Below are 14,913 nucleotides of genomic sequence, written 5' to 3' on the forward strand. Positions count from 1 at the left end.
TTTTTACACTATTAAAAAATGTAAATTTATTATTTTACCCTCTATTATTTTATACTGGTGTGTTGAGTGTGGAGCTGCTGTGTAGCCGTGCTTATAATATATATAGTATGAAATTACGTTAACACCGCTGGACCTTGTCAATAGATGCCGCATTATTCTGTTGATGTGATTAGGAGACTACAAGGCCATGGATTCCCGGCTTTTTGGGTTGCTTCATTTTTTAATAAGAATCCAAACAACAATCAATCAATCAAATTTTCACCTACCCATACATACTTTGGAAAACAAAACCAGAAAAAATCAAACAAGTGATGTCCTCTACCGCAACAGTTGTCACTCTATATAATACTGTTGATGCGTGAACGTCGAGTGCCATCGTAGATAGGGAATATAAATAAGAGAAATATTACTTAGATATTAATATATAATTTTTTTAAAATATAGATATTTACCTATCAATATATTATTTGAATAAAAAAATAAAAATAAAAAATTACATATTAGTGCGTAATATAAAATTGATATCTTAAAATAAATGATATCTTTATATGTAAAATAATAAACCAATTTTTATTTGAACTATGGTCATAAATTTTTTTTAGTTATCAATAATTTTTTTCTTTTGTTCCAAACTATGTATTTTGCAAATGATTGGTTTGAAATAGGATCAGACGAGCTCAACAACGAACTTATAAATGTTTAATAAATGTTATAAGAGTCGTTTTATAGAAATTAAAAAAAAAATTAATTTTCATCTTTTATTTATTTATTTTTAAATACCATTTTATAGTTGACGATGGTGTCACGTCAATAAAATAAAATAAAATAAAGGAAAAAAACTAAGTGATATGAATTAAAGGACACATTAACATTTCTTCCTTTAGGGAAGTAAATATACACAAATCAAACAAAAAAAGATTCCCATTGCTTTATATTTTGACGAGGTAAAAGGCCTAACGTGAGAAAACCAAAGGCTTTTTGACTCTTATGTTGTGCAAAGTGGAACGCCCAAGGATTTGTCGCTGTCGTTTAATTAGCTGGGCTACTCCTCAACTTGCAGTAGGGATTCTTTTTCAACACAAATTTTCATTTTCAATTTACTTTATTTTAGATATGTTATGTATGATTTATTTGTATGGCATTCATAGTTATTAATAAAGATTATTAAAGTCACTAATTAAGACTATTAAAACTATCAATTAAGACCTATCTTTAATCTATAATTAAGACCATTAAATCATACCTATTCTTTTGTACTCTTATATATATGGGTATCATTCACTTGTATATCATCAAGTTTTACATTTGAATAACAACTCTTTCTCTTACAATATTCTCTCTCTCTTGTAATATCATTTCTCCTTTAGTTTCATAACATGTTATCAGCACGAAGATTCTGACGAGTTTGAAGTTAGTAGTCTTCTACTTCAAAAAATGTCAAATCTTACAAAATTAGAATTCGTTGCTCTTAACATTTCTGGAAAAAATTATTTATCTTGGATCCTTGATGCTGAGATCCATCTGGATACGATGAATCTGGGAGATACAATTACAGAAGAAAATCAAGGGTCCCGGCAAGACCGTGCTAAGGCAATGATTTTTCTTCGGCACCATCTTCATGAAGAATTAAAAACTGAGTATCTAACGGTGAAATATCCACTTATTTTGTAGAATGATTTAAGGGAGAGATATGAGCACCAGAAAACTATAATCCTCCCAAAAGCTCATCATGATTGGATGCACCTGAGGTTGCAAGACTTCAAAAGTGTTAATGAGTATAATTCTGCACTCTTTAAAATTAGCTCACTATTAAAATTATGTGGTAAAAAAGTCACTGATGATGACTTGTTAGAGAAGACATATACTACTTTTCATGTATCGAATGTGCTCTTGCAGCAGCGGTATCGAGAGCGAAACTTCAAAAAATATTCTGAACTTATATCTTGTCTTCTATTGGCTGAGCAAAATAATGAACTTTTGTTAAGAAATCATCAGTCACGCCCTACTGATTCTATATCATTCCCTGAAATGAATGGTACTAGATTTACACCATTCCCAGAAGCGAATGGTGCATCTTTTCAAAGAAACCGAGGGCGTGGACGTGGTAAGAAAAACTATAGAAGTGGAAGTCCTAGAAGCGACTACACTAAAAGGGATAATAATAGATATACCGTACCACCAGAAGTGGTTCAACTTAGAGAAAACTTAGAGAAAGGCAAAGGTCTTCAAAACAAATTTTTAAAGAAAGATGAAGATGGATGCCATAGATGTGGTATGACTGGACATTGGTCTCGTACCTGTCATACAGATAAGCACTTTGTTGACTTATACCAAGCTTCTATAAAAGAAAAAATAAAAAAGTTTGAAACAAATTTTGTTAAACCATCATATGCTTTAGATTCTATAGATGGAGAATATATTACAAACCTTGATGTTTATGATTTCTTTGAGGATTCTAGTAATAGAGTTGATCATTTGATTGGTGATAGAAGTGTTCATTTTTAATTAATATATTTCCTTTATCTTATTATAAAATATTTTTTTTTTATATTTTACAATGTTTTGTAGTAATAAAAGTTTTATATATTTTGTAGAATCATGAATCTTACTGACGAACTTTTTATTTCTGAGATAAATATTAGAGATGTATATTTGGCTGATAGTGCTACAACTCACACAATTCTTAAAGATAAAAAATCTTTTCAAAGTCTAACATTGAGTAAAGCCTATGTTCATACCATTTCTGGTTCATCGAATCTAATTGAAGGCTCTGGAAGAGCTTATATTATGTTGCCTAATGGCACCAAATTTTGTATTGATGATGTTCTATTTTCTTCACAATCCAGAAAAAATTTACTGAGTTTTAAGGATATACGTCGTAATGGTTGTCATATTGAAACCCCTAATGAAGACAATAAAGATCATCTTCTCATTACTAAACAATTTCGAGCCAGAAGCTCGTATTAGAAAAACTGTCTGCTCTCTCATCTGGATTGTATTATACAAAAATGAGAATAATTGAATCACATATTGTAATGCACCAGAAGTGCATTGACCCCAAAATATTTATGACTTGGCATGAACGCCTTGGACATCTGGGATCAATAATGATGAGACAAATAATTGATAATTCGTATGGGCATTCCCTAAAGAATCAGAAGATTATCTTATCCAATAAATATCCATGCTTTGCATGTTCTCAAGGTAAATTGATTATCAAACCATCTATCTCAAAAGTTGTTTTTTAATCTCCATCATTTTTACAAAGGATTCATGGGGATATATGTGAGCCTATTTAACCATTAAGTGGGCCGTTCAGATACTTTATGTTTTTAATTGATGCATCAAGTCGATGGTCACGTGTTTGTCTACTTTCCACTAGAAATATTGTATTTGCTAAACTTCTTGCCCAAATAATTAAACTACGATCACAATTTCTTGACTATCCAATTAAAATTATTCGATTGGATAATGCAGAGGAATTTATATCTCAAACTTTTGATAATTATTGCATGTCGAGAAGAATAAATGTTGAATATCCAGTTGCCCACACACACACTCAAAATGGGTTAGCTGAATCATTAATTAAAAGGTTTTAGCTAATCGCTAGACCTTTACTCATGAAATCAAAACTTCCTATTTCTGCCTGGGGACATGCTATACTTCATGCAGCATTGTTGATTCGAGTTAGACCATCAGTATATCACAAATATTCTTCATTACAGTTTGCATTTGGTCAACAGTCAAATATTTCTCATCTTCGTATTTTTGGATGTATGGTATATGTTCCAATTGCACCTCCACAACGTACAAAGATGGACCCTCAACGTAGACTTGGGATATATGTTGGGTTTGATTCTCCATCTATTATTAGATACCTTGAGCCTCTCACAGAGGATATGTTTAAGGCACGTTTTGAGAATTATTATTTTGATGAATCCATTTTTTCAACATTGGGTAATGAGAAGTCGGTGCCTGAAGCATGATAAGAAATTACTTGGAAAAATAAAACACTTTTCCAATTTGATCCTTGTACAAATGAATGTAAATTAGAGGTTCAAAAGATTATTCATTTATAAAATGTTGCAAATTAATTACCGGATGTATTTACTGACACTAAAGGTGTGGTAAAATCATAAATTCCTGCTGTTAAAATTCCAGCAAAGATTGCAGTTCCTGAAAGATAAGTTTCTAAAACAACAATAAGTGAGTCTAAGATACGCCTGAAGCGTGAACGGCCTATTGGTGCTAAGAACAAAATTTTTCGAAAGAGAAAAATACAAAATGAATTTGGTACTCCTGAAAAGTCCATACCAACATAGGCCATAAGAGTAATTGATACTCTTGAAGAGACTAAATCTCCTAAAAAAGAACCTCCTGAAGAGGTATTTAATGAAATGTCTTCCCTTAAAAAGGGACAGATACCTGAAAATAACGAGATCTCGATACATTTCATGAGTACTGGATAAATTTTGAATAGAAATAAAACTATTGTCGACAATATATTTTCATATAAAATGGCCCTTAACATTACCATAAGTAATGAAGAAATTGAGCCAAGAATTGTCGAAGAATATCGACGTAGAAATGACTAGCCAAAATGGAAATCAATTATTGAAGCTGAATTAAACTCGCTAGCAAAGCAAGAGGTCTTTGAACCAATTGTACAAACACTAAAGGGTGTAATACCTGTTGGATATAAATGGGTATTTATACGTAAGCATAATGAAAGCAATGAAATTGTGCAATATAAAGCACGATTTGTTGCACAAGGTTTCTTGCAGAAACCGGGGATTGATTATGAGAAAACATACTCTCCTGTCATGGATACAATTACATTCAGATTTTTGATTAGTTTGGTAGTTACAAAAATATTGGAGATGCAGTTGATGGATGTGGTCACTGCATATTTATATGGATCATTAGATGATCATGACATATATATGAAAATCCCTGAAGGATATAAAATGCCTGAAGCTTCTAATCTGAGTACATCCAGAAATATGTATTCTATTAAGTTTCAAAAATCTTTATAAGGGTTAAAACAATCCAGACGCATGTGGTATAAACCCCTTAGCGAATATCTATTGAAAGAAGGATTTGAGAATAATCCAATATGTCCATATGCTTTTATTAAAAAATCAGACTCCAGATTTATTATTATTGCGATTTATGTTGATGATTTAAATCTTGTTGGAACTCGTGAAGAAATCAGAAGAACTGCTACATATTTAAAGAATGAATTTGAAATGAAGGATCTTGACAAAACGAAATTTTGTCTCAGCCTGCAGCTCGAGTATTTGCAAAATGGAATTCTCATTCATTAGTCAAATTATACAGAGAAAGTCTTGAAACACTTTTACATAGACAAAGCTCATCCTCTAAGTACTCCAATGGTTGTTCGATCACTTGATGTGCAGAAGGATCCATTTCGTCCTTGTGAAGACAATGAAGAAATTCTTGGTTCTGAAATACCTTATCTCAGTGCAATTGGAGCCATGATGTATCTTGCAAATTGCACTCGTCCTGATATTACATTTTCAGTTAATTTACTTGCAAGATATAGTTTCGCATCAACTCAAAGACATTGGAATGACATTAAACATGTCCTTCGATACCTCTGAGGTACGGTTGATATGGGATTATTTTATCAACATAGTTCAAGTCCACAATTAGTTGGATATGCAGATATAGGTTATCTTTCAAATCCACACAAAGGTAGATCTCAAACTGGATATGTATTTACTTATGGAAATTCTACCATATCATGGAGATCTGTCAAATAAACATTATCTGCTACCTATTCAAATCACTCAGAGATCATTGCAATTCATGAGGCAAGTCGAGAATGCATTTGGCTAAGATCATTAATCCAACATATTCAAGAAAAGTGTGGTCTTCCAGTGATTAATGATAGTCCAACAATTTTATAAGAAAATAATACTGCTTGTATTACTCAAATTAGAGGAGGATATATCAAAGGTGATAGAACCAAACATATTTAATTTAAATTCTTTTATACCCATAAACTTAAGGAGAAATGTGAAATTAACGTCAAATAGATACGATCAAGTGATAATCTGGCAAATTTATTCACAAAAGCATTACCAACTATAACATTTAAGAAGATTGTGCAGAACATTGGAATGCGGAGACTTGAAGACCTATTATCATGCACTTTTCAGGGGGAGTAATGTTTTGAAGACTTGTGCTGATTGTACTCTTTTTCCTTCGCTAAGGTTTTATCCCATTGGGTTTTCCTTTGCAAAGTTTTAATGAGACAATCTTAAAGCACTTGGCGATATACATGAATATTGTACTCTTTTTCCTTTGCCATTGATTTTTTCCCACTGGATTTTTCCTTGGCAAGATTTTAACAAGACATATTTTTTATGTATGGTCATCCAAAGAGAGAGTGTTATGTATGAACTTATTTGTATGGTCATAAATAGCCATTAATGAAGATCATTGAAACCATTAATTAAGACCGTTGAAGTCATTAATTAAAACTATTGAAGCCATCAATTAAGACCTATCTTTAGCATACAATTAAGACCATTGAGCTATACTTATTCCTTTGTACTTCTATATATATGTGTATCATTTACTTGTATATCATCAAATTTTGTATTTGAATAACAACTCTTTCTCTTACAATATTCTCTCTCTCTTACAATATATTTTTCTTTTAGTTTCATAACAAGTATGACTTGTTTTCATTACCTTTTTCTTTTTCCTTTCCACGAAGAGTCCAAGACTCAAATCAATATAAATGCTACATTGCTATGATGGCCATGTTGCCGGGCCACCATACTTTTTAGGTAAGTCTCGGACATTGGCCTCTGTCTAGTGATAGGGATAGCGTTTGGCAATTAATTAGAATAAAAGAAAATAAGAAATGGTTAGAAAAACAAGTTTCGTGTAAAAATAATGTGATTTTATATGATCCGTTAAATATAATTATAGTAAAAATAATTTTATAATATAATATATTATATTAAGACATGTCGCTTTGTAAATTTACATTTATATAATTTAGAGCTGAAAGAGAAGAGCATAGCAGCTATAACTGCTATGATGCAATTTCAATCTTCCTAAGTGGCCATTCAATTCAAAATAAAAATATATTTTTCTTGGTTCTAAATCTTTTCCTCTTCAATCAGAACTTTCATGTTGGCTTAGTCAAATATAAATGTAAACTAAAATTTGGCTAATAATTCTTTAAAATGGTTTATATTGAAAGAGGCAAAAGATAAATTTTTTGTCTTGTTCTGTTACACAAATCTCATCTCATATAATTATAACAATTTTCTTAAAATTTTATATAAAATATGATAAATAATTTAATTTTTAAATTTAAAAATAAAAATAATATTAATAAATAATATTATAATAATATTTTATTTAATTTTTAAGTTTCATTTTATTTAATTCGATCTATAACAAAAAATTGGCCAAACAGTCTCCTTGCATTCATGTAGATTAATTTAATTATATAAAAAAATATATAATAAATATATAGGATTAAAGACAACATATATTTATTATAAAAAAATTTAAAATATAATATATAGTGTGTCGAAATCCTTAATAAAATTATTGAATAAATTAATTTCTTTTGAGATAGGTCGACTATTCTTCATGTAACATTATCCTATCATATCACGTAATTTATTATAAAATTAAAGAAAAAAGAATTTAAAATTAAAATACATTCACAAATATGAAAAATAAATACTGAAATTTTAGATTTTATCTTCTACTTTTGTGTATTTGTATTTTTTTTTTAAAGAAAAATTGTATTCATCATTTCTATACTGTACACTTTATATAATTATTTATTTATTTTCTTATTAAATATGTGGTATATAGATGATGAATATAAAAATTCTTTTAATTTAATAAGAATAAAATAAAAAATTATGTATAATTTGTAATATAGAGATGATGAGTAAAAAGACTTTTAAAGAAAAAAAAATCATATAACATTACACAGTGATATCACGTCAAGAAAGGTACGGAATCAGAAAGTTTAAACTAATGAGGTAGCCAGAATATGCCAAATGGTAGCAACTCCAGAGGATTTCGCCCGTGACTATGTCACTGGTATTTACTCGGCCCATTTAACCAGATCCAATAGGCCTTATACCCTTTCGAAACGGCCCATTTAACAAGCTCCAAGAGGCCTTGTACCCTTTCGGCTTTCTTATCAGCAAACTAAGCACAAAAGAGTTTATGGGTCGAACTATTGCAAATCGAAAACTCTTCTACTGAATACTCCCAACAGACGTTCCGTGCCCAAACTTGAGCATTGGGCCATCACAAGAGTAGATTGATATAAGCTTATACATCTTGGGCTCTAAAAAGCCATCCAGCCCATCAGTGATTCAGTCATACATCTCTGCTTCAAAACATCAACAATCGCAGCATTCTTGGCCCAAGTTTTTTTGGTCAATGAAGCAAGTCAGAATCAAAGTTTTTAATTCTATATCGGTAGCTATTTTGTTTAAAGTATTGAAATGAAATATTTCAATATTGATATACTAGAAATTGGCTGAAATTGATAAAAACACACTGAAACAACAGGTATTTGACCCGGTACGGAATACTTACATCTACCGTACTAGCTATTATTTCAAAACAAAAAACAGAACGGTTTTTAAAACTTTAGTTAGAATCCCAACAAGAAGAAAGACAATGGAAAAGAGAAGGAAATATAATGTTGAAAACTTGAAGGGTTGTTTAAGGTTGTTCTTAATTTCAAATTTTGCAAAAGAAGAAAAAATCTGTGTCATCCTAGTTTCAAAAGAAGTCCCAATGATCTTGACTCTTGAAAGTCATGGATAATTAATTAATATTCATGTGGAAAACAATTAAGCAATACTCATAACACTCGGATTTTTTGTCAAGCCTACCTAATTAAGAATATGAATTTTTTTAAAGATGTTTGGAAAAATATTCACATACAAATTATTAAATTGAGACAATTTAGCCACACTTCCAACTAATATTTTGTCCAAGCCTAATCAGTAAGAGTTTTTTGAAAACCTCTCCAAAACGGCCTCCAACTAATAACCCTTTTTCTTCTCTTTTGATGCTACGAAAGTAGATTATGTTTGGAAGATAAGATCACCTCGATGAATTTTAAATTAATTATTGATGAGATTCATTATCGTTTGAATTTTTTATAAAATTTAAACTTATCTCAACGTAAAAAGACTCTCTCCCGTCTATATATGTGACAGGCTCCTTCAAAAAACAAAAACTAACAAACCTTGCAGTACCACACTACCAAGATATAATATAAGCCGGCCTGATCTGAACCATCTCTCTCATACTGATCATGAACTAGCACTGTCTGAATTAAAATCAGATCAATCACAATAAACAGCTTCGAAATAATATATATATATATATATATTATATTTTATTCAAATAGCAGGGTTTTTCCTTTTCTTTCATAGACCAATGCCATAAAACTTCAAGTACATGATTAATATATATGGGATCGCGCCCAAGGGCGGCAGGCCGGGCTGTACGATCAATACATGATCAAGATGATGTGCATGCCATCATATCGCATGTAGTACTTACGACACACGTACGGGATATTACCGTACCACTGGATCATAATTTATTTGTACTACGAAACATATAATAATATCCCAAGTAGCTAGCTAGCTGCAAGTAGCAAGTTTTAAGGATATTTCTCTGCAATTTCAAGGAGGTAGGAGCACAGCTCCTTTGGTTGCGAGAACATCACCATGTGATCGGAACCGGCTATTACCTTCACCTCCGGTGCTGGATTGTTCTCAATCATCCACCTTTGAAAATCCTCCTTGATCACATTGTCTTTTTCACAAATGATGTAAACTCTAGGAACTTTCCCGTATTTCTCCCTGCTCAGATTTGCTTCTTTTTGCAATGTTGAAGTATCCCCGTAGAGACGAAAAGGTCTCACCAACGACATTGCAAGCGTCAAATCCTAGTAATTAGTAATTTCATTGTGGGCACAATAATTAGGAAATCTTGAGATCAACTTAATTAGCTAACTAGCTAGCTTACTAATAATAATTAGAACATTAATTATTACTATTAACAAAAATTGTGTACAACTACTTATGAAAGTATTTCAAGCATATCCCCAAAAAGAAATGCTTTAGCTACCAAAAAAAAAAAAAAAAAAATCTATAAATTAAAGTAAACTTACAAATTGATGTAGCTTGATATATTAAGTTAGATTATAAAATTACTTTTATTGTAAAGTAAATATAACATATATATCATATGAAATCATGATAATTTGTGTGTCTATTTTTATTAATTGGATCTCTTTGTACCCGTAACACTTCTCATCCACTAAATTCGTGTGTAAACATCATTAATATTCTACGGATTGATTACAAAATTTGTGCTTAAAAGATTATTGTTTCCTCAAGGAAAATAATAAAAGAGTAAATGGCTGTATGTACATATGCCCATGCACCTCATGTCTTGAAGTTTTCTTGATTATCAGGATAAAACGTGCGTGAAAATGCTGACATCCAATGAATAAGAGAATTTATGTGTATATTGGGATATTGGAGCTTGTACCTCAGGTGGGGAGAGTTGGTAAAACTGGGTTGCCGTGAAGTTGCGACCCCATAAAAGGGAGGTTGGAGGGTTGTTTTCCCCTTCATCGAACGTAAACTGCGTGTCCATATAAGAATCCAGTCTTTGGTTGAACTACATGTTTTCCCAAACAATGCAAAAGGACATTATAATTAAGTAGCTGTAAAATAGGCAAATAAACGTACGAATTCTAAAAATCTGGATTTATCAGATCATAGGTGAATTTTATCTATAAATTAATATATATCTTGGGTCATTAAAATTAATTGCATGCACAAATTAGTATCTCACATGCCCAAAGTTCAATTCTTATGGTTTGATTTTGACCCAAAATATGAATGAAAATATATGGCCGATCGACAAAACGAATATGTAGACCATCATCCAAATGAAAATCAATTTTTGCAAACAGAGAGGATTTTTGTTTCTGTCTTTGCCATATAGTTGGAAGTATCGATGCTGTCTACAATTAGCACGTAACACGAGAGAAAGAGCCATCAAAATTGAAAATAAGAAAAGAAAATCCAAATCTATCATGCATGAAGAAAAACTCCACTCGATGATCATGATCATTTTTGCTTCTACTATACTATAGAGGGGATCCCCACAAGAATAATCTATGGTCGGCAGACAATCTCGAGTCACAATCACAGCATAAGGTTGGGGGAGAGAGAGAGAGAGAGAGAGAGAGAGAGAGAGAGAGAGAGAGAGAGAGAGAGAGAGAGAGAGAGAGAGAGATGGAAGTACTACCTCTTCGCCTAGCGTCAAGATACTCAAGTCGGGACCTGGCATAATGGCGGTGGCATACACTGCAACAGAGATTCTCTCAGGAAACTTCTCCATGACAGCAGATATGCAGATACCCCCATAGCTGTGGCCGACAAGGACCACCTTTTCCTCCATTAATGGCGGAGACGCCATGAATTCCATCAAAGGCTCGATGTATTCCGAAAATGACTTTACTTCATGCACCTGCCTTGGGTGGATCCCAGAAGCAGCTAGGTCCAGGACTGTGACCTTATGACCTGAGGATTTCAACAAACTTGCCACCTTATACCAACACCATGCTCCATGACAGGCTCCATGTACAAGTACAAAGTGCTTCATCTCGCTCTTGTCCATCTCCACTTAGCTATATATCTTGCTACTCTTTTAGCTTTAGGACCGGAAGACCTTGCCGTTTTGGCTTTAAAAGACTTCATGTGGAATAAGAGAAAAACTTGGGCCGGATGGGTGTGAAAATATCTTTCCCACCAGGGAGGACAAAATGGTCCAAACGACACGATCGCAATGTCCTCTTACTAGTTGTCGCTTTCAGCAACGACTAAGATTTCTTTTTAGTCTCTCTCTATAACCCTTGTTAATTATTTAAAAATACCAACAAAATGTTCCAAACCATACGATAGCAATGTCCCCTTACTAGTTGTCGCTTTCAGCAACGACTGATATTTCTTTTTATTTGATCCCCCGTCTCCTTAGGCGTATAAAAAAACGAGTGAACGGATAAATCGGACAGGACTAGATCGAAGTGATGCGTATAGTTCAGTATCGAGTTTGATTTGGTCTGGTATTAGTTTTATTTTTTTTAAACCAATCATAATTGATATGGTTCTATTTTTTTTTTTAACTGGATCGGATCAAACCGGACCAGTTCATATATATATTATAATTTTTTATATTATATATAATTTATAATTATATATAAAATAGTTTTGTATTATATGATAAATTATTAATTAATATAAGATTAAATTTTAAAATCTTATATCAATATAGTCTATTATATTAATAGTTATACTAATACTATATCACTATAATCTATAATACAATTATAATATATTATCAAATATATTATCACTATAGTCTTATATATTATTATATATATTATATAATATAGTATATAGTATATTAAAATTAGAAAATTAGAACGAATTGGCTCGAAACTGGTAAAATTAAAAGTATCGATTTAGAGAGAGAAACTGGTATGAAATTGATTTTTAAAACAATAAAACTAATATATATTGATTCGGTCTCAAATTTTATCCAAAACTAATACAACTTCAGGACCAGTTAGATCCCTAGTGTCTCCTAACACCGCCGCTAATGTAACGTGAATCTTGTAAAGAGCGCCCTATCCTCATTTCTTGTATCTCTGATTTAATTTTAATGCATCCTATAAATTAAAAAAAAAAAATAGAGAAATATAATGCAGCTTTGCGCGCGCCTCACTTCATTCTAACTTGAGAATTCGTACCCAACAAATTTCAATCTACAGAGACGAATATTTCAAGAAAGTGAAGGCCATTATTCTTTATTCGATCTGAATAAAGAATTGAGAATTGAGTTTGTGATTTGAGACTTACACGTTCTCTGATGCAAAGCTGCTTCTTCAACATTTCGAAGTAATAATTGTAAATTGTGAGGGTCAAGGAGAGACAAACCACCGAAATAGTTGAGTGGAAAGAAAGTTAAGGAACATTCTATTGGTTGGTGAATAAAATTGTTGCGAGTACTGTAAAATGCAACTAGTCTACCATTTGGACAAACAAGCACCTTCTAGACATCCTGTCAGATATATCCAATCCTTATGGTGTAGATTTAAAAAATAATAATTATAGAAAATGATGCAAAAATTTTTGGACTTTTTAAAACTTTTCATTTTTTCTTAGGATATAAAAATTTTATAATTAAAAACTTAAACCTCCTTTATAAATTTAAATGACAGTTTGTTGTAGAATTCATTAAATTATATTATAGTCTTTTTATAAAAATGAGTTCATTTTGTGAAAACGATAACAAAAAATAAAAATAAATAAACAATTAATCATATGACATAAAATTAATGCGATTTGACAATGGACCTACGTCTATAAAGTTACAAAGAATTTCATTAGGTTGAGCAATGAGAAAATATATTTAGAGGCAAAAATAAACTGTTTAGAAAACTATATTGTTTACATAATAAGTATATTTATATGGTTACGCACCAAAAATCTAAAGTTTTGCTTTTTGTATTATTCACTAGAGCGAGGAGTTGAGCCAGATAAAGTTAATGAGAAATGATATTTGTAGTCGTGGTTATGCAAGCGGCGTGCAGTCGCTTTGAAAAAAATGAATTAATATGAAACTTACATGAAAAAAAAAATTAACTTTTTAATCGTAAATTTTACTTTTTTTTAAAAATGATTGCGCGACGAAAGTTAATAGGGATTTGATTATCGTAGCTCTCTAGGTGACCAACCTCAATTGGAGGACAAAAATCAAGGCTAAAAAGGCCTTGAGGAGTGTAATCTTTTATGAAGCTGATACGATTGACAATGAAGAGGCCAACTTAACCTCTCGTATACATTGCATTTCATTTAAATAATACAAGCTTTAAATGCCAAGATTACATATTTCAGGAATGAATAAATCAAAAAAAGGAAATTTAACATGTTTACAGGAGAAACGTAAATAAATCAAAAAGGAAAGTTAACATGTTTACAGGGGAAACGTAAAAACAGAGGAGTAAAGAGGAGATCAAGTCACGTTGGCTGCATCGGAGAGCTCATAAATGTGATCGTCATTCTCGGATTTGTTTGCTGTAATTGCTGGTTCAAATTGTCCATGATCTTTGTGATTTCCATTAAGACTTGGTCTAACACCCCCCCTCAAATTAATGGGGATCATGAGCACCATTAATTTGTCTCTCAAAAATGAAAACCTTCTAGTCGTGTGGCCCTTTGTGAAAATGTCACCAATCTGGTCTAATGTGGATATGTACTTGACTTGTATATCTCGGTTTATCACTTTTTCACGGATGAAGTGATAATCGACTTCAACGTGTTTTGTTCTTGCATGGAAAACCGGATTGGAGGCCAAGGCAATGGCTCCAATATTGTCACACCAGATTGTTAGAGTAGTTGAGATTTGAATTCCAAGTTCCTTGAGCAGCATCCTTATCCAATATAGATCGGCAGTGATAATGGCTATGCTTCTATATTCGGCTTCAGTACTGCTTTTGGAGACTATGGGCTGCTTCTTTGCTGTCCAAGTTATCAGATTTGGCCCCAGAAAAATTCCATAACCAGTTGTACTCCGTCGATCATCAGGATTTCCAGCCCAGTCAGAGTCACAATAAGCATTTAAATTAATATCACCAGATGAAAAATATAGACCATAATCAATTGTACCTTTTAGATACCGAAGCACACGTTTTGCTGCTATCCAATGTGGTTCACGAGGGTTGTGCATGAACTGACACAATTGATTTACAGCGTATGCAATATCAGGCCTTGATATTGTGCAATACTGGAGAGCCCC

At 31.9% G+C, this 14,913-nt stretch overlaps 1 protein-coding gene across 1 annotated transcript; it reads right to left on the minus strand.

The window, feature by feature from the left end:
- Window positions 1–9,425: 9,425 nt before the first annotated feature.
- LOC122306379 (methylesterase 10-like) lies at window positions 9,426–11,810 on the minus strand. The gene is made up of 3 exons (XM_043118809.1): window positions 11,362–11,810; window positions 10,594–10,725; window positions 9,426–9,985 (listed from the first exon to the last, which is right to left on the minus strand). Exons 1-3 carry the CDS (start codon window positions 11,731–11,733, stop codon window positions 9,698–9,700), a joined length of 792 nt encoding a protein of 263 aa, XP_042974743.1. The 5' UTR covers window positions 11,734–11,810; the 3' UTR covers window positions 9,426–9,697.
- Between the last annotated feature and the right edge of the window lie 3,103 nt (window positions 11,811–14,913).

The sequence above is a fragment of the Carya illinoinensis genome, chromosome 1 (genome assembly GCF_018687715.1).
Source record: "Carya illinoinensis cultivar Pawnee chromosome 1, C.illinoinensisPawnee_v1, whole genome shotgun sequence".
Lineage (NCBI taxonomy): Eukaryota > Viridiplantae > Streptophyta > Magnoliopsida > Fagales > Juglandaceae > Carya > Carya illinoinensis.